Here is a 23,235-nt window from a genome sequence, read left to right on the forward strand (position 1 = left end):
AGTCAATTCTGGAGTTTTAAATTTTCTGTTTCAGAAGTAGGCAAGCAAAGCCAATTTTGCGTATCACTTTCTGAAAGATAAAGTAGGATCATTATAATAGGCATGACGAAAGATTTTGAAATTCTCTTCCATAATGTGTGTATACGTTTACTATACAGGAAAAACCCTATATTTCGGTAATATACTTAAATTTAACGAAGATTAAAGCCATTTTTCAAAAAATATTTAATATCTGTGCCAAAACAGCTCGCAGGTGTCATGGCGTAGGCGTGACGTCAAACTTTGGTAAATACGTAATTATTTGTACGCATTGCGAAGAAAATTAAAAAAGTCTTTATTTAATATGTGTTATAGAAACGAATTACAAAGTTTATAAGTGGTGTGCAGTATTGCAGTGTGAATCCACATAAAAATAATGCTCAAAAATGTGTTAGTAATTATTTCAAGCGAAAAAATAATAATAAATTATTGTATAAAGTTGGCGCGGAGAATCCCGAACCATGTATTCGTGAATTCGCAATTATATTTCTGTTCTGAGTCGATAAAGCATACGTGAAACAATAGAAAATAAATAAAAATGCGTATTCTCAACATATTCATAACAACAAAATACATCTGACGTGAGTTGTTTACTTATGCGTGACGTCACGCGTGTTTTAGTCAAAATGGCGAACTTCAGAATTTCAATGTTTTATTTTATTGATAATCTCATTAATCTTCATGTTTTTAAGATTTCTAAGTCGCTATATTTAATTTATTTATTATACATTTTCCCTTAAAAACACTAATACGATCATTTATGGATACTGTCGTCATGCCTATTATGTTCAAAAGAATATTTAAAATTAATAAAATAATTTATTTACTTAACAATCCAGTTGTGAAATCTACCGCGAGTTCACCTACGACTGAGCTTTCGGCAGTGCTTGTAGTGCTGAAAAATTTATCAGTCATATAATCACAATAGTGAAAAAGGTCAAGTAAATCCTTAAGTGACGATATACCTGTGTGGAGTAGGACACGAATCCTGCCTCGCCAATTCATGGTCTTCTACTCGTAACTCTTGGTTTGACGCTTTTGCGGCGTCAACTTGCTGCTTGCTGAAAACAATACAAGATGAGTTTGCGATTGTACTTATATTTTTGAAATATTGTACCGTGCCGTACATACCTTATTTCCCAAGGCTGTAGCTTAGGCGCTGGCGGCGTAGTAGGAGTTCCCGAAGTCAATCACTCACAGGACTCGTTCAGGAGATATTTTTCTAAAATTTGATTGATTTTATTACACGTCCGAATAGTATTTTTATGTCATATACTCATACAGGTAGAAGGTAGAAGCGATCGCAAAGGTTGTTTTAATCGTTTTTCTACATGGAGCTCTTTTTGCACTCCCGGTTCGAGCTTGGACAATGCTTTTTTAGGGTCTCAGCACACATATGGGATCGGAAAGGGATCGTAACCGTAACGCCTTTCGCCTCGCTGTCAACCAGGCGTCAACCTACCGTATGCACATAACGAAAGCGTATCAGCAGCGCCTGTACGTCAACTCGGCTACGGCTAGGCGACACCGCGCTTACGCCACGCCGGCCCCTGGCTGACCTGGTTGGCACCAGATCAGTTTGAATCCAAACGTTAAGTGTAGCGCACGGTTATGTCTTGGTTTACAATACGTGAGTTGGCTATCATAGCCATAGCACTTGATGAAGAGGAAAAAGAAAATAGCAAGAAAAAAAGAAAAAGATATTGGGTACACAGTATGAATAAAGCAAGGAGTACTGAAGGGGAATTTCGGACTATAAAAAAACATTTGATGGATGATGAAGAGAAATTTTATATTTATTTTCATATGCCGAAATATCTCTTTTATAACATATTGCAGTCTATAGATGAATGTATAAGGAAGAAGAATACAACATTCAGAGAAACAATATCGCCCGAAGAAAAACTAGCTGTAACGTTAAGGTGAGAAATTGCATTTGATTTTGGAATTTTTAATCTGGTCTACATAAATATTTGTACTATAATTTTAATGTTTGTATTATCTCTATTGTTCTTTTTTTTAAGTGTACAAAAAAAATACTCGGTTCCGAAACTACAAGATAGATTAATTTTTATCCTCTGTCGATAAAAAATATTTCTTTTGGAACGCAACCCTCATTTGCGATCAGGTGTGCACAGGGGATGTACGTTTTATGTCTGGTGTATGTGTGTATATATTTTGTGTGATTGCGTAAAGTATTTTAGTAAATGCAACTTTTTTGTAGTTTAGGTAAAAAAAAATACCCATAAATCACATATTTTTTTATTATACAAAACTATATTATTAAATCCAAAAATTATGGCAATTAAACAAAAATAGCGCCACAACAAAAATACAATCATTGTATAAATTAAAGATTGTTTGAAGTATCAAGATCGTCAGCATTTGACGCGCCATTTTCTTCTAAGTTTGAAATATTAAAATCATGAATGTTTGAAGCGCCAGATGTTGATTGTATCTCGTGGCTAATGTTATTTAGAGTGGTATAACCTCGAGGCATGTCATCTTCTCTTTGGGGAATGTAAGGGTTGCGATAACTATAATAGCTTTGTTTCTCTGCGATTTCTTTTAACTCCATTTCCGAAACTGCATTATATATTTTACTTTTCATAACAGCTTGGTTATATTCTGAAAATTTTTTAACCGTTGCCGCAATGCTCTTAAAAAATGTATCTATCTCATCTTCTTTTTTGGTTTCGTTGTGATTTAATAAATATTTCATTAAAGTTTGTGACGCTGAATTTTTTTCAATATTAAGTTTTTTTTTTTTTGAAATTTTGGATGCAACTGAAGATGCAGAAGACTCAGGACGCGGCGAAAGTGGAGTAGTTTCCGCTTGTAAGTTTTCTGGAGACTGAATTATGTTTATTGAGTTCTGTGAATCATCATTACCCAAGAAACTGCTAATATCTGAACCGTCATCATCATCAACCGAAGAGATCGTATTTCTTTCTTTGTAATGAGGTACTAAAAAACTCATTTCATCTTCAAAGGTCCACTTTTTCGTCGTCGGGGCTGCCTGACCACTTTTAGTTTTACGCTTCTTCATAGCTCGTCGGTGAGACTCTCTAAGATTTAACCAAGTTTTCTTGCACTCAGATTCTGAAATAAAATAAATCATGGTTAACTATATCAAGCGCATGTAGTTACACATGTATGTGTGAAAGGGAGTACGTACACACACATTCACATAAACATATACACGTATTATAAAACGTATATTAAATATACATTTATTGTTGCAGGTACTTTATAACTGGATCTACATTTACTAATTTATCATCGAGCTTCCGTTTAGGAGAATCAACTATTCGTTTGATAGTAATAGATGTGTGCAATGCAATAATAAATAAATTAATGCCAATTCATATACCTCAACCAACTACAGCCACATGGCAAGGAATCGAAGAAGGATTTAAAAATAAATGGAACTTTCCGAATTGCATAGGCGCCATTGACGGCAAACATGTAAATATAATTGCACCTCCCAATAGTGGATCGTTGTTTTTTAACTATAAAAAAACATTTTCTATTGTTTTGTTAGCTATAGTTGATCCTGAATACAGATTCATAGCGGTTGATGTAGGAGCCTATGGAAAAAACAGCGATGGCGGAATCTATTCATCATCTACATTTGGAAAGGCACTTGAAAGAAACACATTCAATATTCCATGTGACAAACCATTACCAGGAACTAATCATGCAATGCCACATGTATTTGTGGGAGACGAGGCATTTCCATTGAAGACATATTTATTAAGACCATATCCTCGCTCAAATACACGGAGACTATCAGATCCTGAACGGCAATATAATTACCGCTTATCACGAGCTAGAAGGGTAGTTGAAAACGCTTTTGGAATTTTATATCAAAAATTTGCGATTTACAACAAAAATATTAAATTGCATCCAAAGTTTGTAGATAAAGTGGTATTAACAACTTGCATTTTACACAATATGATGAGGACATATAACATTGAGATGAATTTACAGGAACCGAACAGAACAGAACAGGACATTACAGTTGAATTCGGCGAAGACCGATTGTTAAGTCAATTACCAAGTATTAGTGGTGCCCATATGGCTTCCGCTTTTAATGTACGTGAAAAGTTCAAAACATATTTTCAAACTTCTACCGGACGAGTTCCATGGCAGTAGCTTTTAGCTTTAAATATTAATGTTAATTCTTAATGGATATTCCAGTTAAATTTTTCATTATAATTATATTAATCACAACTGTTTTATTTCCCATACATACCTACATACGCGAAAAACATTAAATAAATAATTAAATAGGAGTAGGTACTTACCAGATTGCTTTAAAGTAATACTTATTTGTTTCCAAGCCTCGTCCTTTTTTATAGTATTGCTGTATTTAGCATCACTTAAGTCATATAAATATGGATATTTTCTCACTTCTTCAATAAGTTTCTCCCTTTGCATCGTTATTTTGTGTTTGAATCGAACTTAAAATTTTAAATAAAACATACGCGCAACACGAATGAAATACTCCTTGCGAATGGCGGCGTCTTTAGCAGGCAAGTCGCGGGAGGGGAAAGGGGAAAGGGTGGACAAAGAGATGTGAGCTCGGGTACGGAGAGACGTAAGCGCGGGGACGGAGAAACGTAAGCGCGGGGACGATGAGCCGTAAGCGCGGGAATTCAAGTTCGGAGCCTGTTCCGAGGCGAGGCGATTACGTTATTATTCCGATTAGTGTGCGTTGCAGTAGGGAGTTTAATACAAACCATTCTGAACGGCTCGAGGCGATACGGTGACGATCCCTTTCCGATCCCATATGTGTGCTGAGACCCTTGCATGGCTAGAACACCTCTGGTGTCTAATTCTCAGCACTACTGATGGTACTGATATGGTCGTCGTAGCTACTAGTTGTTATAGACAAGTATCTATTGCACAAAATATAGAAGTTCTTCCGATGCCTTTGCTTCCATGAACAACAATAGGTCCTGGTAACTGTCGGTTATGATACGCTGCTACCACAAAAAATTCATTATTTTCTTCATTCACAGCCAGCAAAAAGTCAAGTAACTTGTCTACTGCAGTAATTTGGCCTTCCGGCCAGTCCAGGAATTTGAAGTGATGTACTATCCTTAACTCTCCAGTCTTTTTGTTAATGATATTAAGCACTGTTTCGGTGTAGTTGCTTTCCGACACGATCTTGTCCTCCTTAATTAAAAGTCGCTTATGATTGTGTCATCTTGATTGTAAGGAAAATACCGTATCTTGCTTGTTTGTAACTCTTCTTCGGCGCTAGAAAGCATCACGGTCACACGGGTGTTTTCCTGCCACACCATGGTCCAAAAATTGTTCAAGGTTTTTTCCACCGGGTGCTCGGTGTCTATGAATTTTTTTTGCAGATCAAATCCACTTACATAATTGGCGTTGATGTAGTCCGCGCCATCGTTGGTCTGAGATAAAACCACACGGGAGTCGTCCAAATATGGATATTGCTTGAATCGATTTCTGTTCTGGTTTGTAGACTTCATGAAGTTTTCACAAGCTCCGGTTCTTATATCAGGCAGCTCTTCCGTATAGTGTCGTATCAAGGTGGCTCTTGGATCTTGGCTGGTGGACCTAGAGGTGCATGCGACGCGTATAAACGCATATAACTTTCCATTTGCCAATTATTTAGGACTTTACTGTACTTTTTTATTGAAACTTTAAGAGTTTCAAAAACTTCGGAGAGTCATATGCTAATCATATAGCAAGTTTATAGAGAGTTGAATTAAAAGAAATATAATAAAGTAAGACGAGATCTCTTTATTAAATTTTGCTTATACTTAAGTCCGATTTGCCATCGGGCGATTTAACACTTATTATAACAATAATTAACAATAATTGTGAGTCCTTAGCCCTTTAGGACTAAAAAAATAATTAGAAATTACTATATTGAACTAATTTTTTTTTCCATCTCTACATGAAATTACAGTGGTTACTATTCGCACTTACTATGACATTAGAATTAAAAATCAAATAAGGCTTCATGAAGCAAGTTATAAATACACATGTATATCTATATACATTGAATTACTTAAAGAAATTTTTATTATTATTTACATTGAAAAATTGGTCACAATACTTCTAAATTCCATATGTAATTAATTTTTTACTAATATAGAAAAAATCCAAATACGCGTTTTTATTCGCTGTGAATAAAATTGTCTCTCAGTGTATAGTGAGTTCGTAATTCCACAAAATCTGCATAGTATGCTCAGTAATATGACAGAAAGTACAACAAAACACTGTGTACATAAATGTAATAACTAAGACCGGAAAAGCTGAAATTTCTTTGTTGTCTTATCCTCAATACAACTGATGGTATTGATATGCTTTTCTTAACTGCAGCTTCGTAAACACAGCTATCTATCGCACAAAACGTAGCCGTTCGTCTGATGCCAGCATAACAACAATAGCACCTGGCATACGTTGGCTATTCTCATCTGCTTCGATGAAAAATTCTTTATTCTTTATGTTCATCATCACCACAAATTTCAGAATATCTTCTTCATCAGGAAATTGGTGTTCGGGCCAGTTCAAATATTTGAGGTGGCTTATCTTCTTTGACTCTCCGGTCCGTGAGTGAGTGATGATTAGCACTGTTTCGGTGTAGGACGGCTCCAAGTTAATCTCTTGTCTGTTTGATTACGAAGTCGCCTGAGGTTACTTCAGTTTGACTCGGAGAAAGATACGCATAGGTTTCTTGTGACTCTTCTTCAGAACCGTTTAACATCACAATCACACGGCTGTTTTGTTCCATGTTTGTTTGTTCCAACCATGGTCCAGAAGTTGTGCAAGGTGCTTGCCATCGGTTGCTCCGTTGCTATAAATTTTCTCTGTAGATAGAATCCACTTACGTAGCTAGCATTAATATAGTCCGCTCCATCGCTGGTATGGTGTAACATCCCAGCATGGGATGTTTTCAAAACGATTTTTGTTTTTGTTCTCCGGCTTCTTCCAGTTTTTGAAAGTTCCGTTCACTGGTACTTCACAGATGGAGAAGTACTCTTGAGCTATGAGGTCGGTGTACTCCGGGTGAGTAGATCGTAACACAAATTTGAGATCTCGAAGAGGTGTTGACAAATTGGTTGCCATAGTTACAAAAATCTAACTCCGGTGTAGACTGTGTATAGACGTCTGCTCGTTGCAACGGGCTATATGGAACTGAATACGGAGTGAGGATGAGATCTGCTTTTATTTGTCCTATCGTGAATATTGATAGTCGGAGAGCTGATTAGAGTCGGAGGCTCCGTATATTAAAATATAGCATATTTTTTTCCAAAAATAAAAAAAATGCATTAAATATAAATAATTTTCATTATGTCACGTAAAAATATTTATTTATCACATTATTTATTTATTTATTTATATAAGGCACAGTTAAACAATATTAAGATTACAACCCAATTAAAACTGCACACAACATTTAAATCATTACAATAACATAAAAAAGTGAATACAGTAACTACATACCATCATTAATTATTAAGTCAAATGTTTTATCAATATATCACACAAAAAGTACTCATTAATTAAAATAACAAAAATAATTTAAATTAATTATAAGTAAACTTGAATTTTATTCATCATTTAAATTAATATCTATTTTATTTCTAAATTGATACAAATTATATAGGAAAATATCATTATTGTTACAAATCTCATTATAAAGCCTACACATTCGGATCAAAGGGCTGTTCTGAGAGACCATGTTTTTTGTTTACATTAATGTTTAATTATTTGACTTCGACTTGTGGGTGGTTATTCACAGATGGTTTTTCTCCAAAAAACATTTTAATATTATATCATTATTAATATTATATTCCCCTCCTGACAACTAATAATAATAGACACTTATAATGTTTCAACCAGCGACGTTACCCGAGTGGTCAGAGGCGCACGGCCATACTTATTGCAATTGCCAATTTGTCCAAAATAAATACAACTATGAATTACACAATCGATAAAGAAATTTTTACCACTACAAGAAAGCCCCACAATACATATACAATTATTTTTGGGAACCTTTTTGTCTATAAGATAGTATAATGATTTAAAAAAATTATATATTTGATAATTATCGTTATCAAATTGAAAATTTAATAATTCTTCCAAGACTCTAACACTATTAAACGCATCGTAATAATAGTCTGAAACAGCATTCCATGGTGCTACATATATTAGTTTATTCATAGATATGACCCTTGTTTTTAAAAACAATTCTCTATAAGTCATATCTACGATTCTTTGTTGTATGTTATGAAAACACACTGTTAAAATTTGTTTGTTTTTCGGGAGATATTTATATGGACCGTTGGTCCAATGTCCTGTATATATAATGTTTTTCCAGTAGTCTGTACTAACAAATGAGCTTGAGCAAGACTTGCGACCATACAGGCGTAGTCCTCTTCTTCGTCTACATCGTCTTTCTCCGATTCCGAGCTGTTCGATATAACCCTCTTATTTTTCTTCGGTGTTTCCGGGATTATGTCCACGTCCGGTTCGCTCTCGTCCTCCACACTCCCCTGCGTTTGTTGTACTTCCTGGAACAGTGATCCCGGAGTATATTCGTCGTCGCTGCTCATTTTCCTCAGCCTCTTCGAGGGTGATTTCTCCTTCTGGAATGTTACTCTGTTTTTCTTTGTCCCACATTTGCTCTTCTTCGATGTCTTCGGTAACATAATCTCGGAGTCTTTGGATGTGGATGCATCTGCATGTACTTCCCGAGTATTGGCAATCGTGGATGACATGCAGATGTCTTTCGTGTTCACCGATGACGAATATTCCGTTTCGTCTTCTGCTTCTTGTTGACGATTCTCCAGTTCCATTACTGCTTCTGAATAGTGGTCGAATAATATTTCGTTCAAACCTTCGTCCCAATCCATCGCTTGGAGCTTCCCATATGTCGTGGATAATCCGTCTTCGCATATTATATTTGATAATCAGCATGAGGAACATTTTCTGTACGACATTTTGTAACATAGTCTCTATGTAATTGTGCAATAGAGAGACCTCCTTCAATGTATTCCCGGCTCGTACTAGCTCGACAGTAATGACTTTCAATTCTAGGTATAGAATTGATATGGTCTTTAATCCCATCAATAATTGCAGTGTCAAGCTTATTGTGTTTACCATGCTTGCCTCTTTTGTCATCTTTCAGAAAACCCCCAACTACAGAGTTTTGCATTGAAATTACTGTTCTAATCGGTCTGTCTGATATACCCAGAGTATTTTTAAAAAAAGTCTTACAAACTCGAATTAAATCTCTGTCAACTTCAAAATTAAATGCATGATTATAATCTTTTCTTGTACTTCCTTCGCGAATATATCTGTACTTCGGTTTAATTGCAGTTACATGTTTATTGATAAATTGAGGTTGCTTATCTAAATCTCCCAGTTTCCAAAAATTCATAAAAATAAGTTGCCTCTTCTCCTCACTAATCTTGTTATAACATTTCAGTTTACATTTTTCAGTACATCGTCGGTTAAATAGAAAAATGACGTTATTCAAAAAGTACAAATTTTACAGTACAACCGTTTGAATTTTTTAGTTTCATTAAAATTCGTTTTTCTATAAAAGTGTTATATTTACATAGAAGTGTCATATATCATTTAGAAGGTATTTACGAGGGGATTTAGGTGGTGTGTGTGTTAATTATTTATTTTAGAAATAGAATCATTTCTAGCAAGAAGTGTCTTTTTTCTACATAAAAAAAATATGACAAGCACGGATTTTCTAAAAAAAATAAATTCATAATGGAAAAATTGTTTTATTAAGTGAGTTTATTTTACAATTTGAGATCTTTATAGGATGACACATCCACTTAAAATTACTTATAATGAAATAAAACATTTTAACAAACCCCTATCTTAAAATTAACACTGTCTTATTATATAAATCAATGGCTAGAATATTATTGAGATCAAACTTAAACTTAAAGCTATTTTTTTAACATACTTAAAAAAAATTGTAAAAAGAAAAGAACAATTAGTTTCAGTAAACTAAAATAAAAGTCTTCTATTAATAAAAAGTTATCTAAAAATCAAATAGAGGTACCATTATTTTGATTTTTAGTAACAATTAAAAATCCAAAAACAAAAATACTACCAAAAATATAGAATTAAAGCATTAACTTAAAACTTCAGTCTCTTCTCAATTAAAAGTAGTCTAAAATAAACAAAACTCTTCTAGAAAAATAACAATGGTAAAATAGAAAAATATCAAAAAACAATGAAGTCACAGATTTTCATAGAAGTTTTTATAAAATCTAGGTATTATATTTTTATCTATAAGTGTAAGTATACCTGCTTTCTTACCTTCAGATACAGGTAATTTTGACGAATACAGCGGTTGTAATTCTGAACTAAAATTATTCTTTTTTATTTTGCTAGCTCGAGTTTTGACCATTATAGTTTTGAAGCTATCTTCTTTATAGGAACACTTGTAAAAGAATCGATCATTGTGAATTTTCTCCACTCTTATAACTTTAATATCCCCCATTTTTACCTTTTCCCTATCTTCATTAATTGAGTAATTTGATCCAACTCCGTCTGCGATTTTCTTAATGTCAAAGAAACTTTCATGATTTAGTTCATGGACTCTGTATGGATTTCCTTTTTTTTTAGCGGTTCTAATCAAAGTAATATATTGTTCCGGGACGTAAATAGGTGCAGATTTCAAGGATCTTGAAATATTACGCTCTATCACAGAATGTGCAGAATCTCCTTCATTCTGTGAGTGGCCCTTTATTAGAACTTTGTGGGTAATAGCCGTCAAATTTTCTAAATTAGTGACTGCATAAATATACATTGCAATCATATATTTATTTTTTTGTTGCCCACAACAGTTGTCGCTATAAAATATAACTTCAAAATCATCCTTAGTATTTTCTTGCAGGCTTCTTAAATAACTTAAAACGCAGGATCCAATTTCATTGACTCCTCTTCCGCCTTCACCTTCATGCCAAACGTAACAGTTCACGTCTTTCGATCCAAGTTCGTAAATAGTAAAGTTTAGAACATTTAGTTTTGAAACATAATAAAAATTAGAAACATCCCCTCTGGGACACGGCATCACGGCTTGCAAATCATATACGGCAACTATGCATTTTCCATTGGTATTTTCTTTATCGAACTGTTTTTCTTTTCTTACTAAATCTTTTTCTTCTAGATGAGAGTCGTATTTGGTTTTTAACGGCTCTTTATCTTCTGCATTATTATAAGCTGCGCAATCCTCACATTGATCCTTTTTTGGAGACCAAAATGAAATATTGAACTCTTTGGTAAATATATTGTAATATCGTCGATTAAATGGAAAAATGACATTTTTCAAATTTTTTGGAAAATAAGATTATCACCTAAAACGAGTCTACTTATATGATTCTTTTATATGTAAAAACGACACTTTAAAAAGTTCACGCTAAGTTCACTAGATGTCGCAAGTGTCATTTCGATTCTCTGTGGTCATCCGCCATTTTGATTGTAGAAAAATGTCCCTCTGTCATTTGCCACCGGCCACGACACTGAACACACGTGCGTTTTTGAAGAAAAGTGACATTTCTAAAAAATTGTGTTTGGATAAGACTATAAAAGGTAAGAAATATTATAGAAAAATGTATTTCTTTGAGAAATTACCTTGTTACTCCGCGAAAACTCCGAAGCCACAATTCGTCAAATTTACCTTTGTATTTTTTGCATACATTAAAAATTCTTTCATTATTTTGGTTATTATCTGACCCACCTGATATAATTTCATGTTCTTGTTCGCTAAACTCTTCTTGTTTATCATTTGTAACCATGGTTTCATCACACGTAACGTTATGTCGCTTTGCCACAAATTCTCTAACCATATGTAAATAGGATTCTTCTTGATTATCGCGAAATTTGTTTCTTTTTGGTTGACATCAGTTGTTTTCCTTTGTTTGGCTTTTTTGGCGCAGAGTCCACTTCCAGAACATACTACGTGTTCTGCTCCATCAAATTCTCCGTTGTTTCTTCCGCTGGTGCGTTCAAGGCCACAATCTGGACACAATCGTCGTTTTCTTGTGACATATTTAGAAATTGGTTGTTGTTGTCCATTACTATCTCTGAACACAAGAAATTCCCTTAGAGACTCAATGGTGTTAACTTTCCGAACACTCGAAAGCGAATGACTAAATACTCCACCGTAAAGTCTTTATATAACTTGAAATTTTTTATCTTAAAAATTTCTCAATAAATCCAACGCATACAACAACAAGTAGTTATCATGAACATCGCAACGCAACGCAAAATCGACTACTTTTCTTTGGAATATGTTGCTTAAACATCAGTCTTCCTTTAAATAAAATCAAACTTTCATCTATCACGAGTTTTTGGTAAGGTACAAATAAAGTTTTTTTGTTCGTTGTATGTTCAACCAGTGGTCGTAACTTTGTCAGTCTATCTGATCTTGTTTCACTGTCAGTAGGATCATTATAGTGAAGATTGCTAAGAATACTCCTGTATCTATCCCTTGGCATAGTTTGTGAAAAGATTGGTTGATATAAAAGAACATGAGTTGTCAAATACTCATGTATTTCCAAAGCTTTTTTTGCTAATATTATACAATTTTCTTATCTTTAAGTGAACCATTGAAGACATGATGACCCAGTAATCTAACAGTAGATCAGCAAATTCAGTGGTCAATAACTCAAGAAATCTCTGACCATATAATCTTGAAGGTAACTCAACTGGGCCGATTAAAACTCCGTCAATCATTCCGGCCCACATGTTTACACTGAATTCCCGTTGAAATGTGCTCGGACGTATCGCATGCGGGTTTTAGGAAAGCCACAGGTGATCATTTTTGTGATTAATAATTCCTTGCCTTGTAAATTTGGCTTCGTCAGTCCATAGGATTTTTCTCCAAAAATTGGGGTCATGTCGTAACAGTAGCTGTATCCAAGAAAAAAATGTTGCCCTTGTAGCATAATCAGGTTCATGAATATCCTGTACTCTCCGAAAATGGAAAGGATGTAAACCTTCTCTCTTGAGCACTCTCCAAACCGCCCATATACAAGTTGGGGCATTGAGACACCAAGTATTTCACTATAAATAAAATCTTTTTGATACTTTAGTATCTCACAGTTGTCTTGTTTTCGTTTTTTTTTTCAAGGACTGTGAAGTTTGATGACATCATAGGGCTTCCCTTTTATAGATCTTTGGCTGATAAATATTTCAAGGTAGTGCCAACCTTCTATAGCTTTGGTTTCTGCCAATAACATTGAACATTATGTATATGAAGGTTCTTCACTTCGCCACCTGCATGTGGAGCCACATAAGCAGGATAATTGCATGCTTTCATCCACCCTGGGCAGCAACACAATCATGGCATCATCATCAATAATAGTCAATGTAACAGCATATAGTTCTGTGTGCACTTTATGGTCTGGACAAAAAGCAGTAACCTATGAAAGTGAAATAAAATGAAACTGGAAATGTGTGTATCTAAAGGGTGTCATCAATCAGCGGAAAATTTTCTTTTTTAAACTTTAATTAAAAAAAATATTAAACTTAAAATTTTTATTATATTTTTAAAACAAAGCACGTTTCTGCGGATTTTATTTTTTGAAAATAATTTCCTCCAAGTGACGTCCATTTCGCGCAACACACTCTTGTAAACGAACTCTCATATTGGCGAATACGCGCGAACACAGTGCTTGGGGGATAGCATCAATTTCACACCGGATATTTTCTTGTAGGGCTGATATGGTGCGGGGGTTCTAGCATTAATAAGGGTAACTCCTCCCTCAAGAAGTTTTCATATGTCTCGCCATTTAAATTATCCGGCAAAAAGTATACCCTACTAAGTTGTCGGATACCATCCCCATCCACACATTTAAACTAAATCTTCTTTGTGACCCTCTTTGCCTTTTTTGTTCGGGTTACCTTGCGCTTTAGGAGCCCAATAATGGGCGTTGTGATAATTGGTAATGCCGTCTTGATCAAATTTTGACTCATCGGTCCACAATATTTTAAAAAAAAAGTTGGTTAGTCAATGTCGGCATTGAGCATAAATCTGCAAAACTCTAGTCGCCTCAATGGATCTCCTTCTTCAATTACTTGAACTGGCGTGTAATGATAAGGGTATTGCCCAGAACTGTGCATTACGTACCACACTTTCGACTGGGAAATACCAAGCCGTCGAGCGACAACATTTGTTGACGTGGTTGGGTCGGCTTCAAAGAGACGTCGTATTTCATTTTCTTCGGCGTCGCCATCGAGAATACGAGGTCGTTCCATGTCAGTCCGTCGTACTTGAACAGAACCAGTAGTCTTCGATACACTCTGTCAAACTTCTCACCACTATTATACATACCACAGCACCGATTTTCGACATGTCTTCCGACAACGTGGTTTTTCGTGCTTTCTATTTCGTTCCTAAATTCAAATGTTTTATTCCATGAACATGGGTACAATTCTGGTGTTATACAATAATGAGGTCCAGCCATATCCAACCCGTCAAGGCGTATGGAATTACAATTATAAAATACCAATTTATAATTTTATCCTAAAGTTCAATATTAAATATTAAACAATCAAATTCATTAATAAAAAAATACACGTCAATAAGTCAATTGTTATTATACATATTATATCTCAAGTGATTTATCATTTATATAGTTTCTACACAATAATAACATTTCTGTACTATAAGTTCTTTTAATTTAGATTTAAATGGAACTGTATTTCCTATTTCTGTCATTGCCTTAGATAATATATTATACAATATTGTACCCATTCCAAAAATTCTTTTAGAAAAGTGCCTTGTTTTACTAGTTAACATACATATTTTATGATAACCTCTAGAAAACACCAAATACTACTAAAATTGAACACTGTGTATTGTTAAAAGTAAAAACACAATAGGTAAATATGGTAATTTTAACTTGAGATTTTAATACTAAACCGTTAAAAATATGAACATGACATTAAAACATGGCGGCGCGTCAAGGGCGGAGGCATAAGCAAGGACCCGTACGAAATTTGATGAATAAAAAACGAAAATAAAACAAAAAAATGCAGGGTAATAATTTTATAATTCCTGTCCTACATGGCCACCATTATATCTAACACACATTCTCAATCTTTTTCTTAAATTACTTTTTACGAATGAAGTTCGCAAAACAAACAGAAGTTTGACAAAAAGAAAACATGATAAATTTTAGCTTGTTGTCAATGACTAAAAAAATTATTTTCTCATTGGTTATTATAGTATAGTGCTTGCTTGCTTGTGGTGTCGCTCAGAGAACGAAGACAAAGGTGTGTTTGCTTGCGGAGTATTAACTGAATTACTATAGGTTGAATCAATAGACTGTAGTGGTGAAATATTATCTTTTTCGACAAACCAGGGCCAAAAGTGGTTATCGCAAACAAAATCTAGATGATTAATCGTACAGTCTGGTGATGGATGCTGTGTTAAATCCTCAATAACTGCAGCTGAAGACACTTCATCGGGTCCTTAAGGAAAAGGAAAGAACAAAAATTTTATAATCATATTTTTGAATACTCATACTATGAAAAAATATGATAAATTTTACAGAACAAAATTAATTAAAACTTTTTGCTTAATATTATTGTGTGTTACTTTGTTCCGTGGGTGGAAGCACTATGACTTTGATATTGTTTTTCCTCAGTAGCAAAAAACCAATCCATCATTTGGTTTATCTTCTCAATATTTGCGTTAGAAGGGAGCGGCGACTCTGTAAAAAAAAAATGAAAGATATCTTTTAATTGAAATCTTTTGAAAAGAATACTATATTAGTAAGTTATCCATCGTATCATAGTAAAAATTAGTAAAATTTCTAGAATCGTTATCGATACACACGCGCCGAAGCACAGCACTATGGAAATACAAAAAGCAATTATGAACAAAAATTAATGCTTTTTATTATAAAAATGATAAAATATTAATGATAAATGTGCAGTACGGATTCTATAAATACTGACCTTGCCTCGTCCAAAGGAAACATTGCAAGAAATAAGCGGTTTTCACCCTTCTCTCGACCGGATTTGATCCCACACACTTCACAAGTTTTATAATGCATATTTCCAAAGAGGATATAATCACTACGTCATATTTCGTTTTAACAGTTTATCGTCTTGGTTTTTAACACAGAATTCACCTTGCAAATGATAGATATAATACTTTATTACAATCATTGAGATAATATTAATATGGAGACGACACCGCCTACATCACTTATGTTCCACTCAACATACGCCATGTGGCGTATGTTGAGCGGTTTTTTTTTAATGGTTTTAAAGTGAAACGCATCAAATATGCCTTCGTGTGTGTTACGATATTGCACAAATAATACAAATAATACGGAAAAGTGCAAAGGAATAACTTTCATCGGTAAGTACCTAACTATATAATAATTTTTAAAACTTAGAGAGGAGTACCGATTGCCTATAAAATTTTAGAGTTAATTTTGAACTTAAAAGCTAATAATAAGGAAGTAATCTTACAATGGATCCCTTCTCATATTCAGCTCAAAGAGAACGATGAGGTTGATTTATTAGCCAAACAAGCAGCAATAGATGGGGTACCCTTGGAGGTCGCTCCATTGTACTCGGATCATTTTAAATATGTGAGGGATAAATGTCTATCCGATTGGCAGGAATATTTTGATGAACGATCGCGGGAGAAAGGAATTTGGCACAGAACAATCCAACCACATGTACCTCGGTACCCATGGCTTGATGAGATTGTATGCGATAGGAGGACGTTGACAACTATTTTAAGATTACGTTCGGGACATATTCCATCGAATAAGTTTGCACATCTAATGCAGAAAGCCGATTCTCCGTTGTGCAATGATTGTGGTATTGTAGAAGATGTGCAGCATATTCTCTTGGAGTGTGTTCGGAACGCGCAATTTAGACAACAAAATAATGTCTTCCGCTGTATTAACAATGTCGGTTGTGTGAACAGCATTCTCACTTGTCCCTCGTCGGCAGAGGTGCGGGTGCTGGTCAGACTGACCGATGTTGGATTACAAAATTGATTGCATTGTTTACTGTAGTTTGTACTTATATTTTTTATATTTAAGTGTTGATTGTTAATGGAATTTACGGGACGACGTGGTCGCTAAGCGACAAAGTCCCTTGAAAAATAAAGAATAAAAAAAAAAAAAAAAATTTTAAAAACTTAGAGCAAAAAAATGGCGCACAGATTTTGTTCGTGGTGTCTCCTCCATACGTAGTAATATTATCTCAATGATTACAATAAAACCGGGTAAATTTTTTTGAGAACATGGGTCATGAACTGGTCGTTGACAGTAATGACAATACTGAAAGAAAAGAAAGAGATAGATTCTGTAAGAGTAAAAAGGCCAGAAATACCCGCCATAGACCTTAGTACCCGTTTCATAGAATCTTTTTTTTACATAGTAGCTGCGTAAGGCTGAAAAATTGTTGACATACTTTAATATTCTGTCCATTGTATCTGATAAAATAATCGTATGATTGCGAACATTACTACTGGATCTTTTTCTTCCAATCGGTTTTTCTTTAGCACAAGACAGCAGGAAATCTTTTTGTCTTTTATCACAACCAATAGTTTTCAAAAATATTATTGCGATCATCTTCCGTAAATTTATTTGCACATGAGTTACCACATTTTTTATTTATACAAGGGTTTGGTTGTATAGATTTCCCTACAGCAGATACGAGCCTTACGATTTTTTTTTGCTAATAGTCGTTTTGGTAAAGGTTTTATTTTCCTATATCCTATTTTACCAACACTTGTTTCTTCTTCTATTATTTGAACTGACTTATAAAATTACTGTACAAAAAGGTTCCGTATAAACAATAGTTCCGTGACAATAGCACGCCTATAGGTGGCGTGTGTCGTGTACGACGCTCGAGGCAAAAGAGAGCGGGGCCTTGGCTCTCAGGAGGGTCGCGAGTCCCTGCGTCGCTGTCGCTAGGCGGATGCCTAGACACTAGTCTATATATAACAATTAATTGGTCTATACAATTTATTTTTTTAAAAACAGCCTGAGTAATGAAATAAAATAAAATTAAAGTATAACATTCAGGGTTGAATAACGATTTGTCATATAATGCCGGCCTTTTTTCCACTTCAATAATAATATTTTTAGACAAATTATCGTTGTCTATAGACGCTGTATCCAAGTAGGACGACATGAAAAAATTTCTTAACGTTCGTTAGCACTGCAAATAACGTCTATCCTGTGCGCTCGCCCAGTAGAGACTGATTATAAAACTGAATGCGGTTAAACGCTGTGCGTGCGTTACTAATAGGAAAAAAAAAACGCGCTTTTGCAAACCGCGATCAAAATGTAGCAAATTACGTTTTTAAAATCAGTCACTGCAAAACGTCACTAATGTGTGCGCTTGTGTAGAAAACTATGTGTTAAATTTTTTTGCGGTTCCAGACCTACGATAAAACGCGTACATTTAACCACTGTGCGTGTTAAGTCAAACGGCTATTCTGTTCAACATTTTTGATGGAAATGACAGGGCCGCATGCGACTTTAGTAACCTGTGTTGATTGAATAAAAATTATATATCTGGCAGTACTTACCGTAACCAGTTCAGCATATATAATTATTATAGCGATTCTTCACTGGTCAGTTCTGGATCAATAACATTTGTATTGATGGATGAAATTGGGATAGTGATAACTGAATCTGAGTCTAAAACATCAGCATTACCGCTGCAACCTCGACCTATTAATTCGCAATTTTTAATATTGGGTCTGTTTTCATAGTTGATGGTCCTCCACCGGTTCCAATTGCACAACTCCTGTTTCTCGATTTGTACGTTTTTGCTTCACTTTTCCTTTTCTCCCAGTCTCTCATGAGAGCATCTTTACTCCTACGATAAAATGTAGGTATATGTATGATAAATTATGGCTTGTTTGTGTTGAATTATATTGAGAACAGAGGTTTATCCAAGCCTCGTTCTTAGCTTGGTTGGTTATACCGTCAGTTCTTTTATTTAAAATGATGTTTTTAAAAACACACACCAATTTCACCAACTTATCTTTTTCGTTCACTGTAAAATTTTGACTAAGCTTCCGTTTTTCTGCCATTTTTTATTATAATAATCGATTGTCGAACGCAAAAGTTATAATAATAATAATAATTCATTTATTTATTATAACATCATTGGTCCACTTGTTAGTAACAATATTCTTATAACTATGTTAGTAACAATACATAAAATTTTATTCTAGTCAATATGTCAACTTAATTATGAATTATGAATTATATTAATTTTCATTTCAGTTACGTACGTATGAGGAATAATTAGTGGCTGAGCACAACTTCTGCATGCAACATCTCGACTACTCGTTGTCCAGCTGAGCTTTTCGTATAGGTATATGGGCATACGGGTCTTGGCAATTCCAAACATGAGACAGGCCAGATGTAGTTGGCGTCTTGCTTTAAGCTTATGAACTTCTTATTTAAGAACGGTGTGACATGACTACGTGGTGGAATAATGTGGCAGTAGCGTGCACACGCAACATAATCAATATACTACATTTTTTATACGCTACTAGAAAAAACTGTGAGAAACTAGAAAAGTGCATTAATGCATGTTAAAAGGCCCATAAAACGAGTTTTACGATTCGTGGCTAACCACGAAAATAATATTTTGAAAACAAGGGGCTAACCCCTTGTTTTCAAAATATTATTTTTAAATAAGGGTTTTTTGTACTCAAATTGACGCCTGTTTCGTGAGTTGAGATTGTCAAAGATGTTGTTTATTAAACGGATAAAAGTAATTGTATCCGCCACATTTTTGAATTCAACATTATATTTTTCTCAAACTTGGAGTGCATCTGCTACGCTATTGCTGAAAACTGAAAAGTTGACTGGCTACTTTTACTTTATTTTTTGTCGCTGAAAATTTATGTGTTTCTCTTTTAACTTGTTCCCAAGATTAGCCTTCTGTCTTTTGTAAGTTATTGAGCTTGACGTTTGACGAAAAGAGAAATTTATCCTTTGGTAGCGTTGGAAGTTTGCGACCCTCTTGACTCTGCTTCCAATTTAGCAAAGCCTGCCGCCATTTGATCTTCAACGGCCTGAAGTACGCCAGGTCCAATGGCTGTAGAATATGTGTCGCATTGGGAGGAAAGCATATAAAAGCTATATTGTTTTCCTCGCATACTTTAAGTACACTTGGGTTTATGTGGGATGCAAGGTTATCACCTATGAAAAACTGTTTATAGCAGCCTTGCACAAATTTCATCCAACTTTACAAAGTTTATTTTTCAAAAGGTATTTTTTTCAGTGTCGTAATCCTCTGTAATTTTACCCTTGATGGGCACATATATTTCTTTTTATTTTACTTTTTGGAAAGCTGAAATACGTAAAACAAAAAAATATGAGGTAAGTTAAAAAAGTATAAATTTCAATGTAAAAACGAACAATCTTATAACTACATGTGAGTGCAATACCGATGTCGTGTGTTGTTTCATTACTAGTATCAATCTTGAAAATGGTGTTCTAAATTTCATCATAATATTGTTATTACAATATATTCTCTTCGCTATCCATAAAAACTCATCATGGTTACCTTACTTGTTAAATTTGTTTATTGAAAACTTGTTGAATAACCATACCAATAAAATATACTTTTAGAGTACTTACGAGTGAAAACTTATATTGTCTGGTTTCGCGGTCCTTTTGTTCATACATCTTATAAATGCACAATAAACTAAAGCCATGTTTTTTTCGAAAAAATAATACAAATAAAAATTTAAAATACCTAACGGATTGGCACGATTGGAGCTGGCACAGGGGGGGCACACTCAGAACTCAGAAGTCAGAACTGTCATGTAAACGCATAGACGACAGCGACGCGGGCGGTGAATGGTATAACTAAAATTAAAAAAAAGCCGCCATCTTGTAATGATGCGCGACTGTCATTGTCAACCATAGTAATTTTTTTTTTTCTCTGTTATGGCAAGAAGCTAAAACTATTTGCCAGTGTCAAGTACAAGTCAATAACTGCGTTAAAAACAACCGACTTCAAACTTGCAGTTGCAACATTTACAAATACAGACAAAAATGCTCATAAAATAAAAACTACTGGGCCTATCCGAATAAAATTTTTATGGGACCAATTCGACACCATCCCGCATCGAACAAAAAAAGAATCACGTAAATCGGTTCAGAAACCACGGAGTAATCGGTGTACATACATAAAAAAAAAAAAAAAAAAAAAACATACCGGCCGAATTGATAACCTCCTCCTTTTTTTTGAAGTCGGTTAAAAATGATAAAGTACATATTAGGAAAATAACAAATTTAACATGATTGATTACTAAAATGATGTTAAAATTGACGATTTTTGCCATGAAAATGATTCTAAACAGGTAAATGCATGAGTATTGAGGAATATTGTAAATAGCGTAAATATACACTTGCCTGTGAAATTTTATGCCAGAATTTAGTGTCCAAAAACGCTGTATTAATTTGTGTTATCTGTAATAGATGCAATCAGCTCCTTAGGAAAAAAGTTATAGAAATAATCGAGTCTGAATTTCGGCAGTATGCTGGAATGGTACGTTTTTCCAGTGGAAAGATAAATTAATTTTCTTTATAAAAAAATTCTTTATTGACAAAAGTTTTACATTTTTAAATACTGAAGTCTCTGACTCCCAAACTAGGTAGGCTAGGCTTTATAAACCGTTTCTTGGTTTTACGAGTGAGGATTGATCGAGAGCTTTCGATATTTCTGCCATTTCTGACCTGATGTTTGCTTCAATTGGGTTAAGTTCCTCGGATTATTCTCGTAGACCTTACTTTTAAGGTATCTCCATACAAAATAGTCGACTGGGCTTAAGTCGGGGCTTCTGGGGGGCCAGTTGATATTACCCCTATGCGAAATGACCTTATTAGTGAATAATTCGTTTATAGCTTCCATTGCTTGATTAGATGTATGGCAAGTGGTAGATCTTGTTGGAACCACGATATTGTATTGAAGCCCTGAAACTCCTGTAACTGTGGACCCAAAAAATTTGGCAGTATATCACAATAACGGTCACTATTCACGTTGAGTGGCTGGCCTCGTCGATCTTCATGAAAATATCGATTATGCCTCTGGCAGACATTGCGGCTTAAACAACGACCTTTGGACTGTGGTCGTTCATGCTTTCGTCTCGGATTCTCTGCTCAGTACCGACAATTTTGTTTGTTTACATGACCATTCAGATGAAAGTTTGCTTCGTCACTGAACAGTATGTTTTCGAAATTGTTGAATTTTCGCAGCATTTCGTTCGCAAAATTAAATCGATTAGCATAGTCTGTATCCTTCAATTCTTGAACCAATTGAATTTTTTATATGCCTTTAAATGCAAATCTGTTTTTAAAATCAAATGCAAGGATGATTTTTTAATGTTCAGTGTTCACTTCTCTAATTATTTCCTCTTCACGGACTGAACGATTTATTTATCTCAGTCGGCCGCGAAAATTCCTATATTTTAAATATTTTTTTAAAAATCGTGTTTTTTTAAATAAAACTCTGGGTGTTCTACTAATGCATTTAAAAAGAGAAGCTCCTTAGATATTTCCAGTAAAACAAGAATGTCACTTTTTCGGGCCTAAAAACAAATAGTGCGTGGGCGTGTCAGTCTGGCACGACGAGGTGTTGTTTGTCCTGACCATGTGGGTTCGGTGTGGCCGAACTACATGAGCATGGGAGGTATCTAACTTAGGTAGATATTTAACAGTTTCGATTTATATTGCTCAGAATTTATTGTCCGCGATTATGGTTTGAGGATTTGTCATAAAATAATTTTTACAACCTTTATAGTGTAAAATACGATTACAGCAGTATACATTAATTATTTATGTTTTAAAATTCTGATTTTATTTAATGATTGTTCTTTAATGTTTCGCTTTTCGGATTTACAATAATCATGAATTTTTATAGTTATTAGTTTGTCTATTATAAAAAGTAAATGATCTTTACACTCTTCTTTACATTCTATTGTGTGCCGTGTGATCTCATTTCTGTGCAGACGCGTATTAAATTCGTCTGGACATAAATACATAAGTTTTGATAAAAAAAATTGCATACCTACTTGCTAATAGTGGTAAGTGGGATTAATTACCACAATTAGCAAGTAGGAAATAAATTTATGCGTATCAGTAGAAAATAGGGTTTACCCTTCTAGGA

General features: G+C 34.4%; 2 protein-coding genes and 1 long non-coding RNA gene across 3 annotated transcripts in view; 1 reads left to right on the top strand and 2 right to left on the bottom strand.

The window, feature by feature from the left end:
• LOC149475173 (uncharacterized) overlaps positions 1–7,909 on the top strand; it is a 35,887-nt gene extending 27,978 nt beyond the window's left edge. The window contains exon 2 of the long non-coding RNA XR_016318113.1: positions 6,047–7,909. This is a non-coding gene — a long non-coding RNA (uncharacterized LOC149475173). The remainder of the gene's footprint in view (positions 1–6,046) is intronic.
• LOC149475177 (uncharacterized) lies at positions 2,288–4,845 on the bottom strand. Its single transcript, XM_089713674.1, has 2 exons — positions 4,350–4,845; positions 2,288–3,141 (listed from the first exon to the last, which is right to left on the bottom strand). Exons 1-2 carry the CDS (start codon positions 4,480–4,482, stop codon positions 2,390–2,392), a joined length of 885 nt encoding a protein of 294 aa, XP_089569800.1. The 5' UTR covers positions 4,483–4,845; the 3' UTR covers positions 2,288–2,389.
• LOC149475178 (uncharacterized) overlaps positions 5,798–23,235 on the bottom strand; it is a 115,565-nt gene continuing 98,127 nt past the window's right edge. Inside the window, exon 2 of the transcript XR_016318104.1 lies at positions 5,798–6,890. The gene's annotated coding sequence lies outside the window, so the exon portion shown is untranslated. The remainder of the gene's footprint in view (positions 6,891–23,235) is intronic.

The sequence above is a fragment of the Colias philodice genome, chromosome 31 (genome assembly GCF_061535455.1).
Source record: "Colias philodice isolate Cphi_HAF_F1 chromosome 31, ilColPhil1 Martin Lab GWU primary, whole genome shotgun sequence".
Taxonomy (NCBI): domain Eukaryota; kingdom Metazoa; phylum Arthropoda; class Insecta; order Lepidoptera; family Pieridae; genus Colias; species Colias philodice.